We start from the raw sequence: 21,640 nt of genomic DNA, 5'->3' as shown, positions 1-21,640 counted from the left end.
TTTTGTACTTTAGCCCTTCTAAGCTTGTCTAACTGGTTTGTGCTGAACACTGAATACAGTTTAAATAAAACGAGTTGCCTCGTATGCAGTCTTGTTTAATTTGTCAATGGTGATCTGCAACATTCTTGTGCATTGTGGAGTAAGGTAAACAGGGTCACCACGCTATAATAGTCATCCTTCGCCATGCAGTGCGGTGCGGTCAGACCACCGTGCTCTACACCCGTCTTCACTCTGTCAAAAACGCTTTCAAAGAGCCGGCGCAGGCGTGATGGGCCGAATGTCCTCCGTCTGCCCTGTGTGATTCTATGATTCTATCTTAATCATTATATGCCCAGACACAACGTTAACATAAAAAGCTAAATCACATTTTTGCGCTCAACACTGTTATGGATTAAATCATAAGGAATCATTTTCAACTGGCCTACTTTAATAATGACCAATTGTGAACGCGCAGTTTGTGTTTAGGTGGATGACGTCACGTGCTTCCAGTCGACGTCGGTTGTATGTAACCAATAGGTCGCGTCTTCCAACCCGCCCCCTTCTGCCGGTTACATAAACCCCGGTGACTGAGAATCGGGATCCATCAATCCGGGAGCTGGTTTGCCCAGTGAGTGACTGGAGGAACGGGCGCCCAACGTCGCCAAATGCCAAGAAGCATGAGGTCGGAGATTTCTCTCGGTCTATTGCTTGGTTTCCTATCCAGTGAGTAGATCTTGTTCTGCACCAAGCGTCCAAATGTTTCTGTATCACTGTTAGTCCCTCTCGGGGGTTTTACACAGCCAGGAATCATTTCACCATAATTAATGCTTCTTTACTTTTATAGGTGTCCAGTCGGATGTTGTGTTAAGACAACCAGAGGCAGAGACCAGGAGTGCCGGACAATCCCTGAAACTAACCTGTGAAACCAGCGGTTTCGATCTTAGCAAATACCACATGTACTGGTATCGACAAGGTCCCGGGAATAGGCTGGATTGGCTCGTTCGGTACTATGGGGGAAGCAACAATGAGTACAATCCAGAGTTTAAAGGACGAGTTACTGCTTCCAAAGACATTCCAAACAATATGTTTGTTTTGGGTATCAAAACATTGACAATCAAAGACAGCGCCACTTATTATTGCGCTCGGAGAATCACAGTGAAACGGTTCAGCCCCAGACCTGTACAAAAATAGAACAAGAGGAAATGCAGCAGTTTCCGCCATTATCAAACACCAATAAATGCACTGTTGACAGCAGTTCATAGAAGCATAGAATGCTACTGCATAGAAGGAGGCCATTCGGCCCATCGTGCCTGTGCCTGCTCTTTGACAGAGCCAGCCAATTGGTCCCAATCCCTTTCTCTTTCCCCATAGGCCTGCAAATTTTTCGTTTTCAAGTATTTATCCAATTCCGTTTTGAAAGTTATTGTTGAATCTGCTTCCACCGCCCAATCAGGCAATGCATTCCAGGCCATAGCAACTCGCAGCATAAAATAAATTATCTTCATCTTCTCCTCTGGTGCTTTTGCGAAGTACTTACTCGAGATAGAAAACCCAGCTGAATTGGCCAGTAATCTTATTTGTAGGATGTCGCTATGTGGAAAATATACGGCGTCATTTAAGCACGTAATATTAGGAGGTGATACAACAACAACTTGAGAGACACAATGGACCGACATGGATCGAGAGAGCGAGGCATGGAGAGGTCAACAGAGAGATGCAGAGACAAACATGGAGTGAGAGAGAGATACAAAGGCTTGCAAAGGTAAACAGGGAGAAGCAGAGACAAACATGGAGTGAGAGAGAGAGGCCTGGAGAGGTAAAGAGAGAGAAGGAGAAGACAGACATGGAGCGAAAGAGAGAGAGGCGTGGAGAGGTAAACAGACAGAAACAGAGACAAACATGGAGTGAGAGAGAGAGGCATGGAGAGGTAAAGAGAGAGAAGGAGAAGACAGACATGGAGTGAAAGAGAGAGAGACGTGGAGAGGTAAACAGGGAGAAGCAGAGACAAACATGGAGTGAGAGAGAGAGGCCTGGAGAGGTAAACAGAGAGAAGCAGAGACAGACGTGGAGAGAAAGAGAGAGAGGCGTGGAGACGTAAACAGACAGAAACAGAGATAAACATGAAGTGAGAGAGAAGCATGGAGAGGTTAACGGAGGGAAGCAGAGACAGACATGGAGTGAGAGAGAGAGAGAGAGGGACAGACACTGCTCCGACTCAATAGATTGAGGCAAAGTAACGAGTGCGATCTATAGCCCTGGATAACAAACTGCAGAAATGATGGGAAATAGCCGCGTTGCGACATGGTACTTTTTCCTCTCCTCTGCTAACTCGGGACAATCCAGGAGAGTTAACTCGGCAATCTGTCTCGCTTCCGTGCCTGAGTTGTAAAAAGTGGATGTGAATTTACTTCCTGATCCATCCAGGGAGATGCGAACCTATGAGCGTTTTGGCGCTGATATCTTTAACTGTGTGCGTAATTTCATCAAATGATACAGCACAGGAGGAGGCCATTCGGCCCATCATGCCTCTGCCAACTATTTGAATCAGCTATCCAAAAAATCCCATTCCTCCCCTGCTCTGTCCCTGTATTCCTGCAATTTTTCCTTTACAAATATTTATCCAATTCCATTTTGAAAGTTATTATTGAATCTGCTTCCCCGTCCTTTTGTCAATTATCTCAAAAATTTGTCCATTGGTTACCGACCTTCCTGTCAGTGGAAACAGTTTCTCCCTCTCTACTCTTTCAAATCACCGCTTAACATCCCCTGCTTTAAGGAGAACAATTCCAGCTTCTCCAGTCTCTCCACATAACTGAAGTCCCTCATCCCTGGTACCATTCTGGTAAATCTCCCCACCACCCTATCCAAGGCATTAATTATATTTAAGCGAAAATATATTTATTTGGGCTTGCATTGATGCTGGCAGTTCAAACATGTGTTATTTGTTTCAACAGGAAAACTGTAATTGCTGTTAACCCATCTTCTTCTTGGTCGTTATACGGATTCTGTGCTGTCCTTGATTATATAAGTACACAGTTCAAGACAGAAAGAGCAGTGAGTGATGTAGGCGGGAGACTCGATCTGGGCCACACCTTCGCTTCCTCGATCACTCTGTAGGAACCTAGTTCGACTGACAATTATAATTCGGTGCCCCAGAACCGACCAGGAGTCCAGAGGCAGTCACGTCAGCCGACAAGTCTCTGAAGACCCATGTCATGGAAATCGCCACCTTTCTCGCTCTGATTCTGGCTCAAGTTACACGTGAGTTTTGCTGCAATTTTTAACTCCAATACGACGTTGTGAGATAAAACTATGTGGAACGACTGAACAAGCTGGGGCTCTTTTCTCCAAAAAAAGAGAAGACTTTCACTAATAATGAAGAGAATGCAGGTCACCTGATAGAGGTCTTTAAAATTATGAAAGTTTTCGATCGGGTAGATGTAAGAGAAGACGTTTCCAATTATGGGGATGGGGGCAAAAACTAGTGGGTCATAAATATAAGATAGTCATTCATAAATCCAATAGGGGAATTCAGGAGAAACTGCATGAAGCAGAGAGTGATTACAATGTGAAACGCGCTACTTAAGGGGAAACTAGATAAGTACATGAGGGAGAAAGGAATAGAATGGTATGTCGATATAATGCGATGAATTAAGTAGAGTGGGAGGAGGATCGTATGGGCTATAAACACCGCCATAGACTGGCTGGGCCGAATGGCCTGATTCTGTCCTGTCCTGTAACTTCTTTACGAAAATTATGAACTAAATTATTTCCACTTTAACCTGGATTTACTTGTTTTTTTGTTCTTCCTTTAACAGATTCCAGCTCTGACCTTGTGTTGACCCAGCCAGATGCAGGTATCACGAAGATTCGGGGGTCCAACCAACTCTCGTGTAAAATGACTGACGGTGACGTTGATGATTACGTTATGTACTGGTATCGGCAGTTTCCAGGGAAGGGCCTGGAATGGATAGCCAGATATTACGATCGCTCCAATATCAAATATGCTTCTGGAATCCGAGACGGATTATCTGCTTTAGCCGACAGCTCGACGTTCTATTTAAAAATCAGTAACACCGCTGCCGAGGATTCGGCCGTGTATTACTGCGCAGCCGAGACACAGCCAGCGGAACCCCGGCTGAACTGGTGCAAAAACCCCAGACAAGGGAAACACCATTAACTCCGGCGAGGATCAAAAAGAAAGTCCCTCCAGCCAGTTTCAGGAACAACTGCCAGAACTTCCTTCCGAACGTTCATAAAACAACCAGGCACGTTCCATGAGCTCATAGTTAACCATGACACGACAGTAATCGTTATATCATCCAAAAACAGCTAACCATTATACATTTGCAATAATCTCGATTTCAATGTTGCGGTTATAGCGTCTCAAATGTTCTGTTTATTTGGGATAGAAACAGTTGTGTTTATTCATTAGTTCGCACCTCGTTATGGTGCACTGAATGCAAGAATAAACACAAGCAAATAACACCTCGCTAATGTTGAAATACCCTTTAGCCCTTCTCAGCTTGTCTAAATGGTTTGTGCTGAGCACTGAATGCAGTTTAAACAAAGCGAGTTGCCTCGTATGCAGTCTTGTTCAATTTGTCGATGGTGATCTGCAATATTCTTGTTGCATTGCAAAGTAAGGTAAACAGCGTCACCACGCTATAATGGTCATTCTTATCCATTCATTGCAGTGCGCTCAGACCACCGTGCTCTACGCCTGCCTTCCCTCACTCAAAAACCTAACCAAATTAAATAAAATTGGGGCCTAATTGTTGCAGGGACGAACAACTTCAGCTTGTTACCCTTCGGATTTGGGTTCCCATTCAATCTGGATCGCTGATCTGAACGTCCACTCTGTGTGCTGTAACATGAGCTCGTTTTTGTTTTGGAGAATGGACACGCATCAGCTCTTGTACCTCGATACATGTGCATAAAAAATCATTTGACATACCCATGAAAGTTCAGTATAACACTGAAAATAGCTTTATTGATCAACAAATGTTATGCTCGTCTTAACTTTACTATCGTTGGGTGTGTCATCCAGAAAAGTGTATTAAGGGGGAAAAGGCATTCCAGTGATGGATTATTGGGGATTACATGGAAATTAGAGAGTAGAACTATGAGGGACAGCCCAGTGTGAATCAGGTTCCAACCATCCAGGGATAATGAGAATGCATTGAAATTACAGCTTCGTTTATATATATTGGAGAGGGTGCAGAGGAGATTTACTAGAATGGTGCCAGGGATGTGGGACTTTAGTTATGTGGAGAGACTGGTGAAGCTGGGATTGTTCTCCTCAGAGCAGAAAAGGATTAAGCGAGATTTAATCGAGGTGATAAATATTATGAGCGGTTTTGTTTGAGAATATAGGGAGAAACTGTTTCCACTGGCAGGGGGTCGGTAGCCAGAGGTAAGAACAGATTTCTGAAAATTGGCAAAAGAACTAGAGGTGAAATGAGGAAATTTCATTTACGCAGCAATGATCTCGAATGTACTGCTTGAAAGGGAGGTGGAAGCAGATTCAACAGTAACTTTTAAAAAGGGAACTGGAGATACTTGAAAAGGAAAAACATGTGGTGCTATTGAGAAACAGCAGGGGAGTGGGACTAATCTGATAGCTCTTTCAAAGAGCAGGCGCAGGCATGATGGGCCGAATGGACACCGTCTGCGCTGTTTGATTCTATGATTCTATCTTAATCAATATGTTCCCAGGGGCAATGTCAACATAAAATTATGAATAACATTTTTGCGCTCAACCCTCTGTTAACGATTAAATCTTAAGGAATAATGTTCAACTGGCCTACTTTAATAATGACCAATTGTGAACGCGCAGTTTGTGTTTAGGTGGATGACGTCACGTGCTTCCAGTGGACGTGGGTTCTATGTAACCAATAGGTCGCGTCTTCCAACCCGCCCCCTTCTGCCGGTTACATAAACCCCCGTAACTGAGAATCGGGATCCATCAATCCGGGAGCTGGTTTGCCCAGTGAGTGACTGGAGGAACGGGCGCCGAATGTAGCCAAGTGCCAACAAGCATGATGTCGGCAATTTCCCTCGGTCTATTGCTTGGTTTCCTATCGAGTGAGTAGCTCTTATTCTGCGCCAAGCGTCCCAATGTTTCTCTGTCACTTTTAGTCCCTCTCGGTGGTTTTACAGAGCCAGGAATCATTTCACCATAATTAATGCTTCTTTACTTTTATAGGTGTCTAGTCGGATGTTGTGTTAAGACAACCAGAGGCAGAGACCAGGAGTGCCGGACAGTCCCTGAGACTAACCTGTATAACCAGCGGCTTCGATCTGCGAAGCTATGTCATGCACTGGTACCGACAAGTTCCAGGGAATAGGCTGGATTGGCTAGTTCGGTACTATGAAGAAAGCAACAAGAACTACAATCCAGAGGTTATTGACCGAGTTACTGCTTCCAAAGACATTCCAAACAATATCTTTGCTTTGGATATCAGCAAATTGACAATGAAAGAGAGCGCCACTTATTACTGCGCTCGGGAATCACAGTGAGACGGATCAGCCCCAGACCTGTACAAAAATAGAACAAGAGGAAATACAGCAGTTTCCGCCATTATCAAACACCAATAAATCCACTGTTGACAGCAGTTCATAAAATCATAGAATGCTACTGCATAGAAGGAGGTCATTCGGCCCATCGTGCCTGTGCCGGCTCTTTGACAGAGCTATCCAATTGGTCCTAATCCCATTCTCTATCCCCATAGGCCTGCAAATTTTTCGTTTTCAAGTATTTATCCAATTATCCAATTCCCTTTTGAAACTGATTATTGAATCTGCTTCCACCGCCCCATCAGGCAGTGAATTCCAGATCATCACAACTCGCTGCTTAAAATAAATTCTCTTCATCTCCCCCTCTGGTGCTTTTGCCAACTATTTACACCAGATAGAAAACACAGCTGAATTGGCCAGTCATCTGATTTGCAGGTTTCGCCATGTGGAAAATATACGACGTCATTTATGCACGTTTCCTTACGAGGTGATACAACAACAACTTGCATTTATATAGCGCCTTTAACATAATAAGATGTCCCGAGTCGCTTCACAGGAGCGATTACGAAATTTAACGCCGAGCCACGTAAGGAGATATTAGAACAGTTGAGAGGTCGGTATTGCGGAGCGTCTTAAATGAAGAGAGGGAGTCTGACGGGTTTAGGGAGGGAATCCCAGATCTTAGGGCCTGGGCGGCTGAAGGCACGGCCTCCAGTGGTGGAGCGAAGGTAGTGGGGGATGCGCAAGGGGCCGGAATTGGAGGAGATCAGAGATCTCGGAGGGTTCTCGGGCTGGAGGAGGTTACAGAGATGGTGAGGTTCGAGGCCGTGGAGCGATTTGAAAACAAGGATGAAAATTTTAAAATCGAGGCGTTCCCGGACCGAGGAGCCAATGTAGGTCAGCGAGCACATGTTTTGAAGCATTTTTCCACCTGCAGGTGCTGTATAAATGCAGGTTGTTGTTGTTGGGTTCATGGGCTCTGCGACAGTAACATGCCACAAATAGTAATGGCCTGATACGAACAATGACGGGCAGGAACAGGTCATCTGGTCCATTCAGCCTGACCCACACAATTGTGCTACCTTGTGTGTATCACACTATAACACACTCCCCATCCCACCCCAAACCATTTGCTTACAGTTTAAACGTACTTAATATTTGATGGCACAGCTGCTTAAGGCAATATTGCGCTATGATCCTATCATTGGATCTTTGAGTGTCCTTCCGAACGGCTGGAGCAGGCGGGCAGCTGGTACATTCAACGTCAGAGCATAGCCGGCAACGATCCAGCATCGGTTCAATCTCGTGTCGGAATATTAGCCTAGATAATCAATTTGGCGCAGACGTTCGCCCCACGTGTGTAGTTGCCGCCTTTCGGGTTAGATTATCAATCAGAAAGATTATATCTGTGTGGCTGAGTTAACCGCTACAACGATTGAACTATTGACATAAATTAGAAATGCATTCGTTATTTCCGACCAGTTACATTGTGAAAGGAAACTAGTAGTGATGACATTTTCAGTCCAACCATGTTTAAGATTAACAGCAGAACATAAGAACATAAGAAATGGGAGCAGGAGTAGGCCATACGGCCCCTCGAGCCTGCTCCACCATTCAATAAGATCATGGCTGATCTTCGACCTGAACTCCACTTTCCAGCCTGATCCCCATATCCCTTGATTCCGTTAGAGTCAAAAATCTACCGATTTCAGCTGTGAATATACTCAACGGCTGAGCATCCACGGGCCTCTGGGGTAGAGAATTCCGAAGATTCACAACCTTCTGAGTGAAGAAATACCTCCTTATCCCAAGTCCTAAATGGCCGATCCCTCATCCAGCAAAAAGTAACTAAAGGATTGATTAAGAAAGGGAAGTTAGATTATGAAAAGAAATTAGCAAAAAATATAAAAACAGATAGCAAGAGTTTCTATAGTTATATAAAAAGAAAAAGGGTGGCTAAGGCAAACATAGGTCCCTTAGAGGATGAGACCGGGAAATTAATGGTGGGAAACATGGAGATGGCAAAAATGCTGAACAAATATTTTGTTTCAGTCTTTACAGTAGAGGACACTAAGAATATCCCAACACTGGACAAACAGGGGACTCTCGGGGGGGAGGAGCTAAATACGATTAAAATCACTCAGGAGATGGTACTCAGTAAAATAATGGGACTCAAGGCGGATAAATCCCCTGGACCTGATGGCTTCCATCCTAGGGTCTTGAGGGAAGTGGCAGTAGGGATTGTGGATGCTTTGGTGATAGTTTTCCAAAATTCCCTGGACTCAGGAGAGGTCCCGGCAGATTGGAAAACTGCTAATGTAACACCGTTATTTAAAAAGGGTAGTAGGCAGAAGGCTGGAAATTATAGGCCAGTTAGCTTAACATCTGTGGTGGGTAAAATTTTGGAGTCTATTATTAAGGAGACAGTAACGGAACATTTAGATAAGCATAATTTAATAGGACAAAGTCAGCATGGCTTTATGAAGGGGAAGTCATGTCTGACAAATTTGCTTGAGTTCTTCGAGGATATAACGTATAGGGTGGATAAAGGGGAACCAGTGGACATAGTGTATTTAGACTTCCAGAAGGCATTCGACAAGGTGCCACATAAAAGATTATTACTTAAGATAAAAAATCACGGGATTGGGGGTAATATTCTGGCATGGGTGGAGGATTGGTTATCTAACAGGAAGCAGAGAGTTGGGATAAATGGTTCATTTTCGGACTGGCAACCAGTAACCAATGGTGTTCCACAGGGGTCGGTGCTGGGTCCCCAACTCTTTACAATCTATATTAACGATTTGGAGGAGGGGACCGAGTGCAACATATCAAAATTTGCAGATGATACAAAGATGGGAGGGAAAGTAGAGAGTGAGGAGGACATAAAAAACCTGCAAGGGGATATAGACAGGCTGGGTGAGTGGGCGGAGATTTGGCAGATGCAATATAATATTGGAAAATGTGAGGTTATGCACTTTGGCAGGAAAAATCAGAGAGCAAGTTATTTTCTTAATGGCGAGAGACTGGAAAGTACTGCAGTACAAAGGGATCTGGGGGTCCTAGTGCAAGAAAATCAAAAAGTTGGTATGCAGGTGCAGCAGGTGATCAAGAAAGCCAACGGAATGTTGGCTTTTATTGCTAGGGGGATAGAATATAAAAACAAGGAGGTATTGCTGCAGTTATATAAGGTATTGGTGAGACCGCACCTGGAATACTGCATACAGTTTTGGTCTCCATACTTAAGAAAAGACATACTTGCTCTCGAGGCAGTACAAAGAAGGTTCACTCGGTTAATCCCGGGGATGAGGGGGCGGACATATGAGGAGAGGTTGAGTAGATTGGGACTCTACTCATTGGAGTTCAGAAGAATGAGAGGCGATCTTATTGAAACATATAAGATTGTGAAGGGTCTTGATCGGGTGGATGCAGTAAGGATGTTCCCAAAGATGGGTGAAACTAGAACTAGGGGGCATAATCTTAGAATAAGGGGCTGCTCTTTCAAAACTGAGATGAGGAGAAACTTCTTCACTCAGAGGGTGGTAGGTCTGTGGAATTTGCTGCCCCAGGAAGCTGTGGAAGCTACATCATTAGATAAATTTAAAACAGAAATAGACAGTTTCCTAGAAGTAAAGGGAATTCGGGGTTATGGGGAGCGGGCAGGAAATTGGACATGAAGCTGAGTTCGGATCGGTCAATGCCCTGTGGGTGGCGGAGAGGGCCCAGGGGCTATGTGGCCGGGTCCTGCTCCAACTTCTTGTGTTCTTTAGATTTGTGGTTGGGATCAGATCAGCCATGATCTTATTGAATGGCGGAGCAGGCTCGAGGGGCCGATTGGCCTACTCCTGCTCCAATTTCTTATGTTCTTATGTTCTTATGTTCTAGACTCTCCAGCCAGGGGAAAACAGCATCTACCCTGTCAATGAGATCACCTCGCATTCTACGAAACTCCAGAGGATATCGGCCCGTTTACTCAATCTCTCCTCCATAATAAGAAATTGTACTTTCGATTGGCACACACTGACATATCATAAGTAGCAGAAAAGGGAGAGCATGAATTTCCGATTTCAAGCGCGATGTCTCCTTAGATTATTAGTATTCAGTTATCTTGTGCAAATACGCATGAAAAGCCATGGCTAGAAAAATGGGTTCAGTGACACACGGCTTCAGTTTTAACTTCACCCTCTCGCGGTGGTAGAACCGGCGCTGCTATCCTCTCCATACTTCGCTCAAGCGGGTTTTATTCATTTCTGAGCCTCGACCCATACAACTGTAGAAGATTACATTAACGTACATAAACTTTACAGCATAGAAACAACATTCGATCCAACAGGACTATGCCGATATTTATGCTCCATATGAGCCTCCTCCGCACCTTACTTCATCTCACCCTAACATAATCTTTTATCCCTTTCTCCCTCATAGAAACATAGAAACATAGAAAATAGGAGCATGAGTAGGCCATTCGGCCCTTCGGGCTTGCTCCACCATTCAAAATGATCATGGCTGATCATCTAACTCAGTATCCTGTTCCCGCTTTTTCCCCATATCCCTTGATCCCTTTGGTATTAAGAAATATATCTATCTCCTTCTTGAATACATCTAATGACTTGGCCTCCACTGCCTTCTGTGGTAGAGAATTCCACAGGTTCACCATCCTCTGAGTGAAGAAATTTCTCCTCATCTCGGTTCTAAATGGCATACCCGGTATCCTGAGACTGTGACCCCCTGGGGTCATGTACTTATCTAGCTTCTCCTTAAATGCATCTATGCTATACGCCTCAAACACTCCATGTGGTAGCGAGTTCCTCATTCTCACCACTCTCCGAGTAAAGAAGTTGCTCCTGAAATCCTTATTGGATTTATTAGTGACTATCTTATATTTATGACCCCTTGTTCTGGTCTTCCCTGCGAGTGATCCCTTTCTAAAAGGACGGTCTGCTAAATATGTTTATGAATCCTTGTTAGTTGTTAGTTAATGGAACAAATATCCACCTTTGGCATTGGTACGTGTTTTTTAGCAGTACACGCTTAACGGCTGAATTCATTGTTTTTGGAAAGGAACACCCAGTTTCCTATATCATGCATTAATTATGATTTAATCAAACCTTGCTCTTCACTGTAATATATATTCGCATTATAGTAAACCGTGTTGCTGGACAACTTGCTGATTGACAACTAATTGAAAGAAAGAAAGAACTTGCATTAATATGGCGCCTTTTACCACCTCAGAACGTCCCAAAGCGCTTTACTGCAAATGAAGTACTTTAGAGGTGTAGATACTGTTGTAAAGAGGGGAAACGCGGCAGCCAAATTAGCGACAGCTAGATCCCTCAAACTGAAATGTGCTTATGACCACGTCATCTGTTCGTGATGCTGATTGAAGGATAAATATTGGCACCGGGGATAATTGCCCTGATCTTCTTCGAATAGTGGCCATGGGATCTTTTACATCCACCTGAGAGGGCCGACAGGGCCTCGATTTAACGTCTCATCCGAAAGACGGCACCTCTGACAGTACAGCACTCTCAGCCTGTATTATGTGCTCAAGTCTCTGGAGTGGACTGGAAACAACGACCTTATGACTCACAGGCCAGAGTGCTACCCATTGAACCGCAGTTGAGACCTGAAGCGTGGAGGGTGATGTTCATAGGCGGAGTGATGAAATACAACACTTTCAGCTCCAAAACGAAATGGTTCCAAGTAGATGGGAATCCAAAAAAAGCCTCTTGACGCAGAAGCGAGTAAAGGCTTTAAGAATTTTAATTATTCTTCATCGTGAACGCCACCTTCTGATTTCTTCTCCTCTTCATCATTTTCCTCTTCACTGTCTTCTTTGTCTTTATTTGTCGTGGTCCTTGGAGCAGCGGAAGCGGTGGGAGCGGACCTAGTGGAGAACCTGAGCGGCAGAGGGAAGCAAATAAAGGTCGAGGCACGACGGCCTAAACTCATCTGGAGCCGCATCGGTGGCGGGAGCGGGCCTAATGGGGAACCTGAGCGGCAGAGGGAAGCAAATATAGGTCGAGGCTCCAGAGCCTAAACTCATCTGGAGCAGCGGATCACAGGACATTGGCTGTGATTGGCTGGAGTCAGGCAGGGAGGTAGATAAAACCTAAAGTGACGTCATAACAATGGGAGGAACAGATTGGTGAATAGCTGGTGAGTTTGTTTTTAATTTAAAGTCTTTAGTTTATTTCTGTTAAGTTGAGTTAGTATTCTAATAAATAGAGGCATGGCAGGGCACCTCAGTCACGTGGAATACGCACTTTGTGCCATGTGGGAACTCCAGGATGCTTCCCGTGTCCTGGACAACCACAGGTGCAGGAATTGTCGTCAGCGAGATGGAGCTCGAACTCTGGGTTTTGTAGCTTGAGCAATAGCTGGCATCACTGCAGTCCATCCGCGAGGCTGAGAGCTACGTGGATAACACGTTTCACGAGGTGGTCACCCCGCAGCTTGAGAGAGTGCAGACAGAGAGGGACTGGGTGGCCGCCAGACAGACAAGGACGACCAGGCAGGTAGTGAAGGAGTCCCCTGAGTGCATCTCACTCTCCAAACAGTATTGGGGTGAAAAGCGGTGGTTCCTCTGGGTAATACAGCCAGATCCAAGTCGACGGCACCACGGTCGGCTATGCTGCACGGGGTGGGGGGTGGGGGGGCGGGGGGTGGGGAGGAGGAATTTGGTAATGCCGTTGAATGTCAAGGGGAGGTGGTTAGACTCTCTCTTGTTGGAGACGGTCATTGCCTGGCACTTATCTGGCGCGAATGTTACTTGCCACTTATGAGCCCAAGCCTGGATGTTGTCCAGGTCTTGCTGCATGCGGGCTCGGAATGCTTCATTATTTGAGGGGTTGCGAACGGAACTGAACACACTGTGCAATCATCAACGAACATCCCCATTTCTGACCTTATGATGGAGGGAAGTTCATTGATGAAGCAGCTGAAGATGGTTGGGCCTGGGACACTGCCCTGAGGAACTCCTGCAGCAATGTTCTGGGGCTGAGATGATTGGCCTCCAACAACCACTACCATCTTCCTTTGTGCGAGGTATGCCTCCAGCCACTGGATAGTTTTCCCCCTGATTCCCATTGACTTCAATTTTACTCGGGCTCCTTGGAGTCACACTTGGTCAAATGCTGCCTTGATGTCAAGGGCAGTCACTCTCACCTCACCTCTGGAATTCAGCTCTTTTGTCAATGTTTGGTCCAAGGCTGTAATGAGGTCTGGAGCCGAATGGTCCTGGCGGAACCCAAACTGAGCATCTGTGAGCAGGTTATTGGTGAGTAAGTGCCGCTTGATAGCACTGTCGACAACACCTTCCATCACTTTGCTGATGATTGAGAGTAGGCTGATGGGGCAGTAATTGGCCGGATTGGATTTGTCCTGCTTTTTGTGGACAGGACATATCTGGGCAATTTTCCACATTGTCGGGTAGATGCCAGTGTTGTAGCTGTACTGGAACAGCTTGGCAGGAGGCGCAGCTAATTCTGGAGCACAAGACTTCAGCACTACAGCCGGGATGTTGTCGGGGCCCATAGCCTTTGCTGTATCCAGTGCACTCAGCCGTTTCTTGATATCACATGGAGTCAATCGAATTGGCTGAAGACTGGCTTCTGTGATGGTGGGGATATCGGGAGGAGGCCGAGATGGATCATCCACTCGGCACTTCTGGCTGAAGATGGTTGCAAACGCTTCAGCCTTATCTTTTGCACTCACGTGCTGGACTCCGCCATCATTGAGGGTGGGGTTGTTTGCAGAGCCTCCTCCTCCCGTTAGTTGTTTAATTGTCCACCACCATTCACGACTGGATGTGGCAGGACTGCAGAGCTTTGATCTGATCCGTTGGTTATGGAATCGCTTAGCTCTGTCTATAGCATGTTGATTCTGCTGTTTAGCATGCATGTAGTCCTGAGTTGTAGCTTCACCAGTTTGGCACCTCATTTTTAGCTACGCCTGGTGCTGCTCCTGGCATGCTTTTCTACATTCCTCATTGAACCCGGATTGATCCCCTGGCTTGTTGGTAAAGGTAGAGTAAGGAATATGCCAGGCCATGAGGCTATAGATTGTGCTGGAATACAATTCTGCTGCTGCTGATGGCACACAGCGTCTCATGGATGCCCAGTTTTGAGCTGCTAGATCTGTTCTGAACCTATCCCATTTCGCACGGTGGTAATGCCACACAACACGTTGGATGGTACCCTCAGTGCAAAGACGGGACTTCATCTCCACGAGGACTGTGCGGTGGTCACGCCTACCAATACTGTCATGGACAGATGCATTTGCGACAGGTAGATTGGTGAGGACGAGGTCAAGTAAGTTTTTCTCTCGTGTTGGTTCGCTCACCACCCGCCGCAGGCCCAGTCTGGCAGCTATGTCCTTCAGGACTCCGCCAGCTTTGTCAGTAGTGGTGCTACCGAGCCACTCTTGGTGATGGACATTCAAGTCCCCCACCCAGAGTACATTCTGTGCCCTTGCTACCCTCAGTGCTTCCTCCAAGTGGTGTTCAATATGGAGGAGGACTGATTCATCAGCTGAGGGAGGGCAGTAGGTGGTAATCAGCAGGACGTTACAGGGTACAGTAGCAGAGTGGTTATGTAACCGGACTAGTAATCCAGAGGTCTGGACTAATAATCCGGAGTCATGAGTTTAAATCCCGCCACGGCAGCTTGGGAATTTAAATTCAATTAATTAAATTCAATGAATTAAATAAATCCGGAATTAAAATATTAGTATCAGTAATGGTGGCCATGAAACTATCGGATTGTCGTAAAAACCCATCTGGTTCACTAATGTCCTTTAGGGAAAGGAAACCTTCCGTCCTTACCCAGTCTGGCCTATATGTGAATCCAGACCCACAGCAAAGTGGTTGATTCTAAATTGCCCTCTGAAATGGCCTAGCAAGTCACTCAGTTATAAAATCTCGCTAAAAAAAAAGTCATAATAATAATAAAACCGGGCGGACCACCCGGCATCGGACCACTAGGCACCGGACACAACAAAGGCAAACCAAGCCCAGTCGACCCTGCAAAGTCCTCCTCACTAACATCTGGGGACTTGTGCCAAAATTAGGAGAGCTGCCCCACAGACTAGTCAAGCAACAGCCTGACATAGCCATACTCACAGAATCATACTTTTCAGCCAACGTCCCAGACTCTTCCATCACCATCCCTGGGTATGTCCTGTCCCACCGGCAGGACAGACCCACCAGAGGTGGCGGTACGGTAATATACAGTCAGGAGGGAGTGGCCTTGGGAGTGCTCAACATTGACTCTGGACCCCATGAAATCTCATGGCATCAGGTCAAACATGGGAAAGGAAACTTCCGGCTGATTACTACCTACCACCCTCCCCCAACTGATCAAAGCATCATAAGTTTTATATCAGCTATGGAAAAGGACAAACAACACTCTAGAGTAAAAATGCTTAATTGGAGGAGGGCCAATTTCAGTAGGTTGAGAACAGATCTGGCCTGGGTAAATTAGAAACATAGAAAATAGGAGCAGGAGTAGGGCATTCGTCCCTTCGAGCCTGCTCCGCCATTCAATATGTTCACGGCTGATCCTCTATCTCAATACCTTATTCCCGCTCTCTCCCCATACCCCTTGATGCCTTTTGTGTCTAGAAATCTATCTAGCTCCTTCTTAAATTTTTCAGTCACTTGGCCTCCACAGCCTCTGTGTAGATAATTCCACAGGTTCTCGACCCCCTGAGTGAAGAAATATCTCCTCATCTCAGTCCCAAATGTCCTACCCCGTATCCTGAGGCTGTAATCCCTCGTTCTGGACCTCTCAGCCTGCGAAAACATCTTCCCTGCATCCAGTCTATCTCGCCCTGTCAGAATTTTATATGTTTCAATGAGATTGGAATCAAAGATTGGCAGGCAAAATTGTAATCGAACAATGGGCAGCCTTTAAAGAGGAGTTGATTCGGGAAACAAACGGCAAACAAAGCCAGAGCTCCCTGGTTGATGAAAGAGATAGAGAGTAAGATGAAGCAGGGACTTCAGTTATGCAGCTAGAGTGGAGAAACTGGGGTTGTTCTCCTTAGTGCAGAGAAGGTTGAGAGGAGATTTGATAGAGGTGTTCAAAATCACGAGGGTTCAAGACAGAGTCGATAGGGAGAAACTGTTCCCATTGGCAGAAGGGTCGAGAACAAAAGGAGATTGCTTTAAGGTAATTGGCAAAGGAATCAAAGGCGACATGAGGAAAAACTTTTTGACGCAGCGAGCAGTTATGATCTGGACTGCACTGCCTGAAAGGTTGGCGGAGGCAGATTCAATTGTGGCTTTGAAAAGGGAATTGGATAAGTATTTGAAGGGAAAAATGTTGCAGCGGTAGGGGGCAAGGGCGGGGGAGTGGGACTAGCTGGATTGTTCTTGCAGAGAGCTCGACGGACCGAATGGCCTCCTGCTGTGCTGTAACCATTTTATCATTCTATGAATTGTCAATTTCTTCTTCACCGTCACCATCATATTCTTGTCGTCATCATTTCTATATTATTATATGCAGCATTTCTGGGTTCGCTCTCAACTCTCACACTCAAATTCCCTGTAGCAAGCTTTATAAACAAATATGGAATGGACAGAACGGTCTTTTGACACACGATGCAGCATTTCTGACACCTTCCTGTGATATGGCCAATCACAATTAAAAACCAGAGATAGTGGTTTCGCACAGGAAACGGAACGGCCGCGACCGCTGAGTGACCTAACCAATCAGAATTCAGGAAAAGAACAGCGCGCCACTGGGACATTTGCCGATGCACGTAAGCCCAATGTTACAATGCAAGTTATTTCGAGCAAGCTGATCAAATGAACACATGTTGCTTCTCCGGGTCATTCAGTCTCGAAGTACAATGTGCATTTAGTTATTCATTATGGATTCAGTAAAAGCATTTGTAGCATTGTTCAATAGTGGATTTGAAAGCGGGGATTTCTTACAACAACACTCTTCACTGTTTATCAAATATTTTCCAAAAAGAGAGAAAGACTTGCATTTATATAGCGCCTTTCACGACCACAGGTCGTCCCAAAGCGCTTTATATTCAATGGAGAACGTTTGAAGTGTGGTCACTCTTGTAATGTAGGAAACGCGGCAGCCAAATTGCGCACAGCAAGGTCCCACAAAAAAAGCAACGTGATAATGACCAGACCATCTGTTTTTGGATGTTGGTTGAAGGATAAATATAGGCCAGGACACCGGGGAGAACTCCCCTGCTCCTCTTCAAATAGTGCCACAGGGTTTTTCACGTTCACCTGAGGGGGCTGCTAGGCCCTCGTGTTAATACCTCACCCCAAAGAGAGCACCACTCCCTCAGTACTGGCAGGTTAAATTTTGTGCTGAAGTTCCTGGAGTAAGAGCTGAACCTACAATCGTCTGACCCCGAAGCAAGAGTGCTACCCACCGAGCCACGGTTGATAAAGTCCCAAAACGCTGCATTTCTGAGACTGGAGCTTGCTGAAAGTTGCCAAATGCACAGCAATTAAAGCAGCATTTATTGATCTCCCAAGTCGAGATCACGTTAGTGTTCAGATCAAGTGAGGTTAGAAGCCGGATGATACAGTATCAGGATGCGCGGGGGTAATTCAGTCCTTACATTCTGTCGCTATTGTTATTTTTCCCACTATAAATTCCTGTTTACAAGGATGATACCAGGAAAGACTAAACAGGCTGGCGCATTTTTCTCTAGAAAAGAGAAGGCTGAGGGGTGACCTGATAGAGGTCTTTAAGATTATGAAGGAGTTCGATAGGGAAGACGTAGAGAAAATGTTTGTACTTGTGGGTGAGTCCAAAATTGAGGTTATAAATATAAGATAGTCACTAATAAATCCAATAGTGAATTCAGGTGAAATTTATTTACCCAGAGAGTGGTGAGAATGTGGAACTCGCTACCACCTGGAGCAAATGAGGCGAATAGCATAGATGCATTTAAGGGGATGCTAAATAAACACATGAGGTAGAAAGGAATAAAAGGTCATGCTGATACGGTTAGATGAACAGGGGTAGGAGGAGGCTCGAGGGCAGCATAAACACTGGCACGGACCAGTTGGGCCGAATGTCCTGTTTGCATGCTGCACATTCTACATAATTCTCTGTCCACATGTACAATGTAAAATATTTGAGTGCCGCAATTACACCCTCCTGCAGTGGGACTCCGTAGCACCTCTACCAGGAGTTGAGTGTAAGACCAGCGTGACATGTTTACATAGGAAGTTTCCATTAAATGTTGCAATGGGAATTTAAAGCTGGAAGGTGAACAGGAATTGCCAGAAAGTGCATGTAGATCTTAAAGGTCTAAATGTATGTTGCATTGTCGAAAGAGGGGACTACTGCTACGTCTGTTCGTCGCCTTACATTTTTAAAAAATGAACTATTAGACCCTGGTGACTATCATATTTACATTATAAACTCACCTGCTACTTAAACCCTTATCAGTGCCTTTGTTACCTCCAGACTCGACAATTTTAATGCTTTCCTGGCCGGCCTCCCAAGTTGCACCTTCCGTAAACTTGATCTTATCCAAAACTCTGCTGCCCCAATCCTAACTTGCACCAAGTCCCTCTCACCTATCACCCCTGTGCTCCCTGACCTACATTGGCTCCCAGTCTAACAGCACCTCCATTTTCAAATTCTCGTCCTTGTTTTCAAATGCCTCCATGGCCTCACCCTTCCCTATCTCTGTAACCTCTTCCAACTCGACAAGCCTCCGAGAGCTCTGCGTTCTTCCAACTCTGGTCTCTTGCGCATCCTTCACTTCCTTCATCCCACCATTAGCGGCCGTGCCTTCAGCTGCCTATGTCCTAAGTTCTGGAATCCCCTCCCTAAATCTCTCCGCCTCTCCACCTCTCTCTCCTCCTGTAAGACGCTCCTTAAAACCTATCTCTTTGACCAAATGTTCCAATGTCTCCTTATGTGGCTCGGTTTCCAAATTTTGTTTGATAATCCGCCTTGGGACGTTTCACTAAGTTAAAGGCGCTGTTTAAATGCACGTGGGTGATTTTGCAGCTCTCAGAGAGGTTCTGACGTCGCTACGTCACGTGACCCAGTTGGCGGCAGCAGCAAGTGAACAGTTTTTGTGCTGAGCTGTATCACTGTGGGACTGGGGTATACGCACAGTAATTGAATTTCCTTATGCGCTCGTACAATAACCTTCTACCTACACAGAACAGTACAACACCACGCTCAACACCCCCTCCCCCGGGATGGCCCGGTTAGAATCAAGCAACGATTACCCCCCGGACCGTTCCCATTTTCGATTCTTTTCAGCTTGATTTCTCCGGGATACTTATTGCCGGGTCCAACTGCGGGAACTACTGCAAGACGACCTTAGAATAAGGACATGTCTAGTTTACTTATTAGTATTACCCTTCTGGAACAAGAACACCAGTCACCGGGAGATGTGGAGGAGATGCCAAGGGATCTTGTTGTAGGATTAAACGGTGTGTTATATTTGGGCAGGATGAAAAGTTAACGTTTGGGAATGGAACCAGGCTGATTGTGGAACCCAGTAAGTACCAACACCTCAATTTGGTCTCTCAACTTTTTCTCCTTTTACTATTTGGAGACTTAATTAATAGTTCGCACAGTTTTTTTTGTACACAACAGTATTGGCTGGGGGGTTAAGCTGACATTTGGAACCGGGGAGCAGATTGATTGTGCAACCGAGTAAGTGGATTTGAGCCTTCTCTCTCTCTCATATTCGGGGCGCTTTAGCGGATGATGCAAAGTCGGGGTCTTTTCCTTAACCCGATATCCAGTCCTTAGCACGAACAAATACGTGTATGTACCAGCGGGCGTTGTTTCACTGACCTACATGTGTAACGGCGTAGTACAATTAAGCAACAATTCTAAAGTTGTCCAGTTCGTAATTTCAGCCAGTTTCGGCCGCAATCTAAATTCCTGGTGCTTCTTTTAAGCTCCAGCCCAGACAGTTACATGCACCCCCTAGCCCCTCACCGCCCTGAAACACTAAATGTGTTCCTGGAAGTTTCTGGCTGTTCAGTTGTCACTGTGCAGATTATTGGGATCGTACGACTACACTAATATTCGGAAGTGGGACCAGAGTAATTATAGAAGCGGGTAAGTAAAACGTAAGGAAAGTGTCCCGTTCTCTTCCCTTGTAGATGGAAACAATCGCCCGGTGTTTGTCTTCTGGTGAATCTTGGTAGAGGGGCCAGAAAGAGCAAACTAGTTAGTCCCACTCGGCTGCTCTGTCTCTATAGCCTTGCAAATATTTCCCTTTCAAATAATTACCCAATTCCCTTTTATTGAATTTAACTTTTATTAAGTTTTTATTGAATCTGCTTCTACCATCATTTCAGGCAGTGCATTACAGATAGGGACCCAGGCAAATCCTTAATCCACCGCCCCAACCACCACTACCACCTTCTCATCCTCCCTCCATGTACAAATTTACTTCTAAGAACCGTGGTATAGATTAGGCTTCACTGCACTTTGACATAGAGTGTTAAGGTACAGTTTACAAATGTTGCAAATTGTCAGGTTGAGGAATGTTTGGAGCTTAAAAGTTATCGGTAAGAGTGCGAAGGCGACATTTGGAAATGGGAACACGTTGATAGTGGAACCCAGTAAGTGTATTCCACCAGAATATTTGCGATACGATTTCAAGTCTGCAAATGAATCTAATTTTTTTTCTGCGTGCCTTAGTTCTAATGCTAAGGAATCAGTTTGAAATGATAAGCCATGTTTCAGATGCAAAAACTACAACAAGGACAATTTAGGGAGCCCTACAGCCTTTCCAAAACCTCAAATTTGAGTTACGCTTATAGGGGGTGGGGGGTGGCAGGTGGAGATTTCCTCTGGTTCTAGTTCTAAGATTTCGCAGTTTTTATACTTACCATCAATGCAGTTCATGATTTGTGTAGAGGTTGAAATTAATGAAGGAAAGTGAATTGGATTTTACAATCAATGCTTGAACAAGCAGCCTTCAGAAACTAACCTTCGGTAGCGGGACCAGGTTAACTGTGGAGCCGAGTGAGTATAACCTACTGTAGATGTATCACTGTGCCCCGCTAATATTCGGAACTGGGACCAAGCTGACTGTGGAGCCAAGTGAGTATAAACTATTGTTATCGATTTGGCGAGATTCATTTTACATGCAGAAGTTGCTGCTCTCTTCAAAAGAG

At 45.4% G+C, this 21,640-nt stretch overlaps 1 gene segment (V, D, J or C); it reads left to right on the top strand.

Moving 5' to 3' along the window:
* Positions 1 to 7,307: 7,307 nt before the first annotated feature.
* LOC137308023 (T cell receptor delta constant-like) overlaps positions 7,308 to 21,640 on the top strand; it is a 33,423-nt gene continuing 19,090 nt past the window's right edge. Inside the window, 2 exon segments of the C gene segment in view lie at positions 7,308 to 7,391; positions 19,854 to 20,001. Coding sequence covers positions 7,308 to 7,391; positions 19,854 to 20,001 — 232 coding nt within the window.

The sequence above is a fragment of the Heptranchias perlo genome, unplaced genomic scaffold (assembly GCF_035084215.1).
Source record: "Heptranchias perlo isolate sHepPer1 unplaced genomic scaffold, sHepPer1.hap1 HAP1_SCAFFOLD_118, whole genome shotgun sequence".
NCBI classification, from domain to species: Eukaryota; Metazoa; Chordata; class Chondrichthyes; order Hexanchiformes; family Hexanchidae; genus Heptranchias; species Heptranchias perlo.
The sequence above is the reverse complement of the archived record's forward strand: the minus strand, read 5'-3'. Positions and strand labels throughout refer to the sequence as shown.